Source organism: Hemitrygon akajei, chromosome 8, assembly GCF_048418815.1.
Source record: "Hemitrygon akajei chromosome 8, sHemAka1.3, whole genome shotgun sequence".
Taxonomy (NCBI): Eukaryota; Metazoa; Chordata; class Chondrichthyes; order Myliobatiformes; family Dasyatidae; genus Hemitrygon; species Hemitrygon akajei.
This window is the reverse complement of record NC_133131.1, coordinates 174,332,587-174,344,599: the sequence shown is the minus strand read 5'-3', so window position 1 is coordinate 174,344,599 and position 12,013 is coordinate 174,332,587. Positions and strand designations below refer to the sequence as shown.

At 42.8% G+C, this 12,013-nt stretch overlaps 1 protein-coding gene across 1 annotated transcript in view; it reads right to left on the bottom strand.

The window, feature by feature from the left end:
* The window catches only part of LOC140732454 (diacylglycerol O-acyltransferase 1-like), a 108,894-nt gene that overhangs the window by 50,132 nt on the left and 46,749 nt on the right, over window positions 1–12,013 (bottom strand). Inside the window, exon 3 of the mRNA XM_073055129.1 lies at window positions 120–160. Coding sequence (XP_072911230.1) covers window positions 120–160 — 41 coding nt within the window. The remainder of the gene's footprint in view (window positions 1–119; window positions 161–12,013) is intronic.

The window sequence follows — 12,013 nt, the reverse complement described above, 5'->3', positions numbered from 1 at the left end:
AAACATTAATCAGATCCTTGCACAGCACCCTTGGCCTCACTCACCAGGGCTGTTTACAAGCTCACCACCATCTACCCCACAACCCCAGGCACGTACTTAAAAACAACTGTTATACTTACTTAATAAGATTCTCCAGGAAAAGGCGTGCATTGCTCAAAATCTGAAAGAAAATTAAAAGCCAGTTAGATAATTCTGTTGCTAATTTGGTATTGGACCCCTACCATCCATCCCACAATGTCTCTGACCCACTACCGTCAGGAAGGAGGTTCAGGAGCATCAGGACTGAGACTGCCAGTCTGGCTAACAGCTTCTTCCCTCAGGCTGTGAGACTAATGAACACCCTGCCACCACCGGGGTCTCATCACTAGGGCAGCGAGTTGTTTACTGTTTTGTTTGCAGTTTACCTGTGTTGTGCACTACACGCATTTTGAAATGTATTTTATTAACATATTTATGGCAATATTTTTATGTACTATGTATGAAATTTGGTTAGTGGGGACACTATAGTCTGAGGAATGTTGTTTTGTTCAGTTTACAGTCAGATGACAATAGCCTTGAACTTGAACTATAATTCTTTGGATGAATTTCCATTCTGTATTATTCTATGACACTAAATCTGAAGAACAGAAAATATCATTTGGCCAGATAGCTCCATTATTTTCAAAATCAACCCCAACTAATGAACATGACCTCAGTTCCAGTCCACACCTCCCCCCACCCCCGACTCCATTGTACACTTATAATCCTGAATTATTTGGATTCATCACTTGTAATCCACATATCACCACCCATTCTGGGAAATAATCTGGTACAACACAGCAACAAGCCCTGCAGTGCTGAACTGTTATTCTGCCTAGTCCCATCAACCTGCAGCCGCATACCCCACCCATCCATGTACTTATCCAAATTTCTCAAATGTTGAGAAATAGATTTTAGATAAGTGAAAAGAAAAAGATTGGTCAAGACAAATGTTAGTCCTTCACAGTCAGAAACAGGTGAATTGATCATAGGGAACAAAGACATGGCAGACCAATTGAATAACTATTTTGGTTCTGTCTTCACTAAGGAGGACATAAATAATCTTCCGGAAATAGTAAGGGACCGAGGGTCTAGTGAGATGGAGGAACTGAGGGAAATACATGTTAGTAGGGAAGTGGTGTTAGGTAAATTGAAGGGATTAAAGGCAGATAAATCCCCAGGGCCAGATGGTCTGCATCCCAGAGTGCTTAAGGAAGAAGCCCAAGAAATAGTGGATGCATTAGTGATAATTTTTCAAAATTCCTTAGATTCTGGATTAGTTCCTGAGGATTGGAGGGTGGCTAATATCACCCCACTTTTTAAAAAAGGAGGGAGAGAGAAACCGGAGAATTATAGAGCAGTTAGTCTGACTTCGGTGGTGGGGAAAATGCTAGATTCAGTTATCAAAGATGTGATAACAGCACATTTGGAAAGAGGTGAAATCATTGGACAAAGTCAGCATGGATTTGTGAAAGGAAAATCATGTCTGACAAATCTTATAGAATTTTTTGAAGATGTAACTAGTAGAGTGGATAGGGGAGAGCCAGTGGATGTGGTATATTTAGATTTTCAAAAGACTTTTGACAAGGTCCCACACAGGAGATTAGTGTGCAAACTTAAAGCACACGGTATTGGGGGTATGGTATTGATGTGGATAGAGGATTGGTTGGCAGACAGGAAGCAAAGAGTGGGAGTAAATGGGACCTTTTCAGAATGGCAGGCAGTGACTAGTGGGGTACCGCAAGGCTCAGTGCTAGGACCCCAGTTGTTTAAAATATATATTAATGATTTAGACGAGGGAATTAAATGCAGCATCTCCAAGTTTGCGGATGACACGAAGCTGGGCGGCGGTGTTAGCTGTGAGGAGGATGCTAAGAGGATGCAGGGTGACTTGGATAGGTTAGGTGAGTGGGCAAATTCATGGCAGATGCAATTTAATGTGGATAAATGTGAGGTTATCCACTTTGGTTGCAAGAACAGGAAAACAGATTATTATCAGAACGGTGTCCGATTAGGAAAAGGGGAGATGCAACGAGACCTGGGTGTCATTGTACACCAGTCATTAAAGGTGGGCATGCAGGTACAGCAGGCGGTGAAAAAGGCAAATGGTATGTTGGCATTCATAGCAAAAGGATTTGAGTACAGGAGCAGGGAGGTTCTACTGCAGTTGTACAAGGCCTTGGTGAGACCACACCTAGAATATTGTGTGCAGTTTTGGTCCCCTAATCTGAGGAAAGACATTCTTGCCATAGAGGGAGTACAGGGAAGGTTCACCAGATTGATTCCTGGGATGGCAGGACTTTTATATGAAGAAAGACTGGATCGACTAGGCTTATACTCACTGGAATTTAGAAGATCGAGGGGGGATCTTATTGAAACATATAAAATTCTAAAGGGATTGGACAGGGTAGATGCAGGAAGATTGTTTCCCATGTTGGGGAAGTCTGGAACGAGGGGTCACAGTTTAAGGATAAAGGGGAAGCCTTTTAGGACCGAGATGAGGAAAAATTTCTTCACACAGAGAGTGGTGAATCTGTGGAATTCTCTACCACAGGAAACAGTTGAGGCCGGTTCATTGGCTATATTTAAGAGGAAGTTAGATATGGCCCTTGTGGCTAAAGGGATCGGGGGTATAGAGAGAAAGCAGGTACAGGGTTCTGAGTTGGATGATCAGCCATGATCATACTGAATGGTGGTGCAGGCTCAAAGGGCCGAATGGCCTACTCCTGCACCTATTTTCTATGTTTCTATGTTGCACTCCATCACTTCCAATGGTAGCTCATCCCACACTTGTACCACCCCTAGTGAAGAAGTTTCCCCTTAAATATTTCACCTTTCCCCCTTAAACCATGACATCTAGTTCAATTCTGTGACATTTAACTCACACCTCCCAGTATAGGTACTGGCCCTCCACCAGTTTACAACAACTATATTATGTACAGCCTGCATTTGGGAGACTGGCAGGATGGATTTGTCGGGGTCGTAGGCATCTTCTGCCATGTAGGAATCTGCCCTGTCACATTTAAGGGTTAAAAACTTCTGGATATGGACAGTTCACATGGGTTTCCTCCCACAGTCCAAAAACATACCGATGGGTCATTGTAAAGAGGCAGGTAGGACCTGTTCCATGCTACTCTGCAGACACTGCAGGAGACGGATTTGATGGACAAGTGGGGTGGCTCCCTGAGCAGATTATCCAAACCATCTAGTAGAATGCCTTATCGCCAGACCTCACCAATGGGCACCAAGTTCTTGTCTGGTTTGCAGTGAAAGTGGGCATTTCAGGCAGATCCTTCCTGCATGCCCACCATCACTCCCACAGCATGCTGCCTGTGGGAAGGCTGCAACAAGGACGAGATGGTTGTTCACCTCTTTGCGGACTGTGGGTTTCTGAAGAGGGTGTAGAGAAAGTTGTCTGTATCATGGTACATCATGAGATGCTGCGTGACAATGGACTCTCTGATCTACAAGCTGATCTCAAGAACACCACAAAGATGAACACCAAGGGCTGCTGGCGGATCATCAACTGTGAAAGATGCCCTTTCTTCTGCCCGAAATTTGTTGGTCTGCCAGCAAATTGAGATAGTAGGACACATTCCAGGCTGCAGGAGGTCATGCTGAGGGATGCAGTCACCACAAAGGCTCGGTGGGGATGGACCACCGTATCCGGTTCTTCTGCTACTGGAGAGGGAGAGGCCGGGTTGGGTGAGGAATCTTCTCAATTATTACAGTAGTGTACCACACCTTATTATAAGTATTTTATTATGACAATGCTTACTTTGATAACATTTCCTCATCTTTCTCTCTGGTGAAGGAATACTGTTGCAAAGTATTCCTTCAGTACACTGTGGTTAATTTGACACTACTACAACTTGGGGCGGAGTTCAGAGTTCAATTCTGGTGCTGTCTGTAAGAATGTTTGTACACCCTTCCCATGTGTGTTTGGGTTTCCTTCAGTTGCTCCAGTTTTCTCTGCACTCCAAAATGTACCAGTTAGTAGGTTAATTGGTCATTGTAAGTTGTCCTGTGATTAGTCTAGGGTTAAATAGATGGCTTGTTGGGCTGCAAGGGCATTAACTCCAAATAAAATTTTAAAAACCCAAGTCCCCAGGCTCCACACAAAGAATTCACTCTTTGGCCCCAGAGGGAAGCTACTCTTTCCTTAGGTACCTCTTGCTTCTAAATTAACTGTATTTGTAAATGGTTTTGGAATTCTCTTGAAATGATATTGAAGGTATGAGATATCCTCTGAGCAAAATGAGTTCAGTCAAGTAAATGAATAGCTTAACTACTGAACTGCAAAACAAACTGTCTGATAACACCTGCACCTATTTTAAAACCATTTAAAACTCATTGTGTTTGCTAAGAGGCTCAGAATATATTACTATACTGTAATTAAGGACTTAAGTGTCAAACTTTCAAAGCAATTCTCCCCCCCCAGTCTATTATAATATCCTTAGACCAATATAATTATTACTAAACTATTAGATAGTTCTAATTATGAGAAGCGCAAAGCTCAACGATTAGCATTTATTATACACTAAAGCTGCACAGTTGGTTGTTTCTCAGTGTGCAGGCCTGTGATCAGTGGTATGCCACAGAGGTTGATGGTGGGCCCACTATTGCTCATCATTAGGGGTGGTTAAGGAGGGACGACAAAGTAAACAAACTTATGAGAAACACAAGTAGTGCAGATAGTAAGAAATTGTACTCATTTACAGACTCCTCTAAAACCAGAGGCATAGGTTAGGTGGACAAGCAAGTGACTTAGAGAAATTCATAAGGGGAAATTTTTCATCCAGAGCTTGATTGGGACCTGTATCACACTGCCTGATAGTGGCAGAGGCAGGTCCACCCATAACATTTAAGCACCACGACCACATCTGGAGCATAGTGAGCTCCAAATAGTGAGAGGGTCCAGAGGAGGTTGATGAGAATACTCCAGGGAATAAAAGGTTTAAATTATGGGGAGCATTTGATGGCTCTGGGTCAGTACTCACTGGAGTTTGGAAGAATGAGAGGGGATCTCATTGAAACCCACCAAATATTGAAAGGCCTACATAGAATCAATGTGGAGAGGATGTTTCCAATAGTGGGGGAGTCTAGGACCAGAGGGCACAACCTCAGAGTAGGAGGATGTTCCTTTAGAACAGAAATGTGGAGAAATTTCTATGTATCTATGGAATACATTGCCACAGGTGGCTGTGGGGGCATAGTATTTGGGCATATTTAAAGCAGAGGTTGATAGGTTCTTGATGACTCAGGGCATCAAACTAACAGCGAGAAGGCAATTGAATGGAGTTGAGGGGAAAAACAAATCAGGTGATTGAATGGCGGAGCAGACTCAGAATTCTGCTTATGTCTTATGATTTAGATGGGCATACGGATTGCCAAGGCACAGAAGGCTGTGGACCAAGTTGTGGAAAACAATATGACTATAAATGAAGATGAGAAAATCTGCAGATGCTGGAAATCCAAGCAACCCACACAAAATGTTGGAGGAACTCAGCAGGCCAGGCAGCATCTATGGAAAAGTACAGTTGACGTTTCAGGCTGAGGCCCTTTGTCAGGACTGGAAAAATATAGACATCCTGTGCTATTTCTGACTCAGTAATTCTAAATGAAAATCTTTCTGCAATTCACTTTCATATTGCATCTACAAATGTTATCTGAAGAATACAAATGCTTTACAAAAAGATCAGCTTGCCTCCTTACAGCCCAGATAATGTAACTAGCACATTAAAAGTTCTTGCAAATAATTCCAAATATATAGATCATAATTCAGCCCAACTTCATGCCTACCTCAGTGATCACTAAAATAGTCTGATTTGTCTGCTTTTGACCCTAACTGTGAACTCTCCCTTCTCCACTGACTGATCCCAATGTATTTTGAATGTTGCTAACCTGGCCTGTCTCAACCACAATCTGGGACAGCTCATTCCCTATGTAGATAGAATACAATAGATTCGGTTAATTGGGCCATCAGTTAATTGGGGCAGCTGCTTATTTGGAACAACTCTTAAAGAACAAAAACTAATTGAGAAAATAGCCCGGATTCCCTTTGTTTATTTGGGACTGTGCTGCTTAATTGGGGCAGGAGACTGTTGCTGATCAGTTTCTAACAAGCATCAGTCACATGGACTTGCGTGGCTGTTCCACAATACACCATAATTAAGAGTGAATAGTTTTTAAATAGTGTCAGTTGTGTGTGTTTGTGTCCAAGACGCTGATAGTTGGCAAGAAATAAGCAGCAAGACAATTTAGAACTGTTTGCTCACTGTGGTTTCAAGCATTCAGGCTTGGAGATGCCAGAAATGGCTGGGAATGAAAATTAAACTATTTCACTGCTTCAACAAGTTAGAAATTACAAAGAATTTGACAATCATTTTGAATGTTACAATGAAAATGAAGATTTGGAGGATACAATTGTCAAGCATTGTATGAAGGCAGTCCATTATCTGCACCAGGTGTCTGTGCTGATTTTGATTATTTACAGTCAGTCAAAAGAATGCAGCAAGTACACTGGATACACTCCTCTGTCAATAACTATCAGGAATTAATATATAGATTTATAGTATTATACAGTTATTGGTAGTGTTTAGTTTGTTCTGTATTTCATGATACATAATTTGTTACTCAGTTAAAAGGTAGTTTGTCTTTTTTAAACCTCTAACTATTTCAATGAAATTTCGGTTAATTGCAGTAGCCGCTTAATTGAGCCTAAATGTACTGGTCTCAATGTGTCCCAGAATCCACTGTATCCCATAGGTGAATGAGAATTCTAGGCTCAGGTCAGATACAGACCAACTCTCCATTGGCATCGGCTCTGGAGAGCCTATTCACAGCTCACATTGCTGTTCGATTAAATTTTCCATATTTTTAATGCAAGCAGCAAGTTGTTGCCACTGTGAACTGTGTCAAAATGCCTTCACGAGACCGATTTCAGCTCATCTTTTGGGAGTAGGATGAATATAAACAAACTGTAACAACCTGAGATGTTTTAGAACAAAGACAAAAGCTGAGCCAGTGAAATCTTTAAGATGCTGGACTTTAAGGAGCAGAGGACATGGGGGTGGTGGGAACATAGAACAGTACAGTACGTACCCTTTAGCTCACGATGTTGTGCCGAACTTTAAACCTAACCCAAGACCAATCTCACCCTTTGCTCCTACACAACCCAAACCAGAGACATCAACTGTTTACTCATTTCCATAGATGCTCCCAACTTGCCGAGTTCCTTCAGCAGAGTGCGAGTGCATGTGTGCTACAGTCCATTTTTCTTTCATCATGTGGCTCTAGACCAGGGGTGTCAAACTCATTTTAGGTCACGGGCCGGATTGAGCAAAATGCAGCTTCATGCGGGCCGGATCAGTCGGACGCATGCGAACGCAGCTTTCGTTGCCTCCGTTTTTTCAGCCTGCTCTCATGTGTCTCAGTCTCTGCTATAACTACAAAGTGTTTCACTTTACAAATTCCGTTTCTTATGAAGAAGACTGCCGAATAAACACTAAAAACCCTGAAAACCTGGTACCTGAATAAACTCAGCATTAGCCATATCATACGCCATAGGCGCTTCGATTACTGGGGCCAGCTTTAATAGTAATTAGATATTATCTCGCGGGCCAAAGATAATTCCGGCCCGCGGGCCTTGAGTTTGACATATATGCTCTATGTCCTTAATGCATCAGCCTCCTCAGCAGTGCATTCATGCCTCCCATCACTAGGTATCTCTGTCATCTTCCCTATACTCCCTCCAATCACCTTAAAGGATGTCATCTTGAATTAGCCAACGCCACCCTGGGAAAAAGGTGCTGGCTGTCCACTCTACCTATGCTTATTATGTCACTTTATCTACTTTGTCAGTCTTTGTATGGAGATTTTTATTGATTCTATTGAATTTCTTTGTGTTACTGTGAATGGCTGGAGAAGTATATTGGTGACATGTACATACTTTCTGGGTGGCTGGGTGGAGATATGTCTCTACCAAAGGACATATAAGGTACTCCTTCCCTCCAATAGCCTATAGGCCACCCTTGGGCAAGGTGTAGCTCCCCAGTCAGGGTCACATGAAATCTTGGGAGTAGCTGGTGCATTTCACAAGTCCTAGTTATGTGACCACTGATGCCAGGCTGACAATCTCTGAAGAGAATTGATAATGGCCGGGATCACCCGTCTTGTAAAGACTACTTCTGTTGAAAAATTTGCCAAGAACAATCATGGTCATAGACCATGATCACCCACGTCATATGACATGGCACATAACGAACAACTGATACATACTTTGATAAATTTACTTTGGATTTTATGCCTCTTCTCATCTTATACACCTCCATCAAGTTTCCTCTCATCCTCCTTGACTCCAGAGAAAAAGCACCAGCTCACTCAACATTTTTTTAATTTTAAGGATTATACGTTATTCACACAATTACTGGGTTTGCAGATACAAAGCATGACCCTGGTTTACAGCGGCAGGCTGACCGCATCTTCAAGAACATATTTTACACAGCCGATGCAGACAGCAAAAGGGTAAAGAGTTGTCTTTCTGTGCTGCAGCCACCTCAGCACACTGGTGAAAGTCCAGATTCCTCAGTTACCATGGTGCAGGGTCAAAGAGTCGTACAGCTTCAAATGAATAAAAGGGGGATTAAAGGAAGTGGTGGATGTTGCAATTTGAGCTGTAGCTTTTACACTCACTAAAATCATTGCACAATTTTATGATTTGTGCAATCATTCTGCTGAGCAAAACATTTGCTGTCCTGTTTCTAAAGTAATGACTCATCGGGTAATTCACAGCAGCACCAACCGAGCAGTAACATTACCTGTCACCTATATTTGTTCATCATGTAGCCTTATGTCAGTAATAGAGTGAATCATCAAAATGCCCTCAGTATTTGTACTGGAGGCCTGCAGGTGGGGGGGGGGGGGGTGTGTATGTGTGTGTGTGTGTGTGTGTGTGTGTGTGTGTGTGTGTGTGTGTGTGTGTGTGTGTGTGTGTGTGTGTGTGTGTGTGTGTGTGTGTGTGTGTGTGTGTGTGTGTGTGACAGACAGAGAGTGGGAAAGGGGCTTGTTTTACTGTCGACTTGTTTAAAGACATAAGATATAGGAGCAGAATTAGGCCATTCAGCCCCCCAAATGTGTTCTGCCATTCCATCCACTCTTTCAACCTATTCTCCTGCCTTTGCTGTTGTTGTTGCTGCTTGTATTGTTCTGGTGGGTATACTATGTCAGTGACACTTGAGGGCTGCCCCCAGCACATCCTAGTCTGTGTGCTTGTCAATACAAATGAAGCAACTTAACTGTATTTCTCACTCTATATGTGATAAATTAATGAATATGAATTTTAGCAGAACTGCGTTAGTCGCAGTTCTTTCTGCACCCTTTCAAGCTTGAACACTTCCTTCCTATAGCTGGACAACCAGAACTGCACACAATACTCCAAGTGCAGTCTCACCAATAACATACACAGTTGCAACATGACATCCCAACTCTGATACTCAGTACTTTGAGCAATAAAAGCAAGAACGTCTTCACCATGCTGTTTCCACCTTCAGGGAGCTCTCTTACCTTTTTTGTGTGTGTTCTCTCTACCTTTTCTCCTAGTTCTTTCTCCACAGCCCTACCACTTATCCAAATTTCTGGGTATGCCACATACTCTCATTCCTTTTTAGACCATAAGATATAGCAGCAGAAGCAGGCCATTCAGCCCATCGAGTCTGTTCCACCATTCAATCATGGGCTGATCCAATTCTTCCAGTCATCAGAACCTATCTATCTCTGCCTTAAATACACCCATTGACTTGGCCTCCACAGCCACTTGTGGCAACAAATTCTACAGATTTACCACCCTCTGACTAAAGTAATTTCTCCGCATCTCTGTTCTAAATGGATGTTTTTCGATCCTGAAGTCGTGCCCTCTTGTCCTAGACTCCCCTACCATGGGAAATAACTTTGCCATATCTAATCTGTTCGGGCCTTTTAACATTCGGAATGTTTCTATGAGATTCCACCCCCCCCCCCCCCCATTCCCCTGAACTCCAGGGAATGCAGCCCAAGAGCTGCCAGACGTTCCTCATACGGTAACCCTTTCATTCCTGGAATCATTCTTGTGAATCTTCTCTGAACCCTCTCCAATGTCAGTATATCCTTTCTAAAATAAGGAGCCCAAAACTGCACACAGTACTCCAAGTCTGGTCTCACGAGTACCTTATAGAGCCTCAACATCACATCCCTGCTCTTATATTCTATACCTCTAGAAATGAGTGCCAACATTGCATTCACCTTCTTCACAACCGACTCAACCTGGAGGTTAACCTTTAGGGCATCTTGCACAAGGACTCCCAAGTCCCTTTGCATCTCTGCATTTTGAATTCTCTCCCCATCTAAATAATAGTCTGTTTATTTCTTCCAACAAAGTGCATGGCCCTACACTTTCCAACATTGTATTTCATTTGCCACTTCATTGTCAATTCCTCTAAACTATCTCAGTCTCTCTGCAGGCTGTCTGTTTCCTCAACACTACCCACTCCTCCACCTATCTTTGTACCTTCGGCAAATTTAGCCACAAATCCATTAATACCGTAGTGCAAATCACTGACATACATCGTAAAAAGCAGCGGTCCCAACACCGACCTCTGTGGAACTCCACTGGTAACCAGCAGCCAGCCAGAATAGGATCCCTTTATTCCCACTCTCTGCTTTCTGCCAACCAGCCAATGCTCCACCCACGCTAGTAACTTCCCTGTAATTCCATGGGCTCTTATCTTGCTAAGCAGCCTCATGTGCAGTACTTTGTCAAAGGCCTTCTGAAAATCCAAGTACACCACATCTACTGCATCTCCTTTGTCTACCCTGCTTGTAATTTCCTCAAAAAACTGCAGTAGGTTTGTCAGGCAGGATTTTCCTTTCAGGAAACCTTGCTGGCTTTGGCCTATCTTGTCATGTGTCTCCAGGTACTCCATAATTTCATCCCTAGCAACCAACTCCAACAACTTCCCAACCACTGATGTCAGGCTAACAGGTCTATAGTTTCCATTTTGCTGCCTCCCACTCTTCTTAAATTGCGGAGTAACATTTGCAATTTTCCGGTCATCTGGTACAATGCCAAAATCTATCAATTCTTGAAAGATCATCGATAATGCCGCCACAATCTCTCCAGCTACTTCCTTCAGAACCCGAGGGTGCATTCTATCAGGTCCAGATTTATCCACCCTCAGACCATTAAGCTTCCTGAGCACCTTCTCAATCGTAATTTTCACTGCACAAACTTCACTTCCCTGACACTCTAGAATGTCTGGTACACTGCAGACTTCAGCCAGTTCCCCTCTCATGCCATTGTAATTTTTTAATCACAAGACCATAAGACTTAGGAGTAGAATTATGCCATTTGGCTCATCGAGTCTGCTCTGGCATTCCTTCATTGCTGATTTATTATCCCTCTCAACCCTATTCTCCTGCCTTCTCTCCATAATCTTTGACACCCTGTCTAATGAAGAACCTATCAACCTCTGCCTTAAGTATACCCAATGACTTGGCCTCCACAGCAGTGTGTGGCAATGAATTCCAAAGATTCCTCACCCTTTGGAAAAAGAAGTTTCTCCTCATTTCTGTTATAAAATTATGTCTGAGGCTGTGCCCTCTGGTCCTATTATCCATTGTCTCCACATCCACCGTATCTAGACTTTTCAATATGTAGTCATTCTTTTAGTTACAATCTCAGAAACATTAACAGACCTGCACTGTGTTGTTTCTGCAGATCAACAAAATTTTGCGTCATTGTTTGTTATTAATAACTCATCATGAAGTGCTGTGTCACATGATGTGGGTGATCAGTCTTTCCATGGCCATCACAAACAGAAAATCTGGAAATGCAGGAAATCACACAACACACACAAAATGCTGGAGGAACTCAGCAGGCCAGGCAGCATCTATGGGAAAAAGTACAGTCAATGTTTCTGGCCGAGACCCATACTCTTATTTTAAGTCAGTTATTACCATT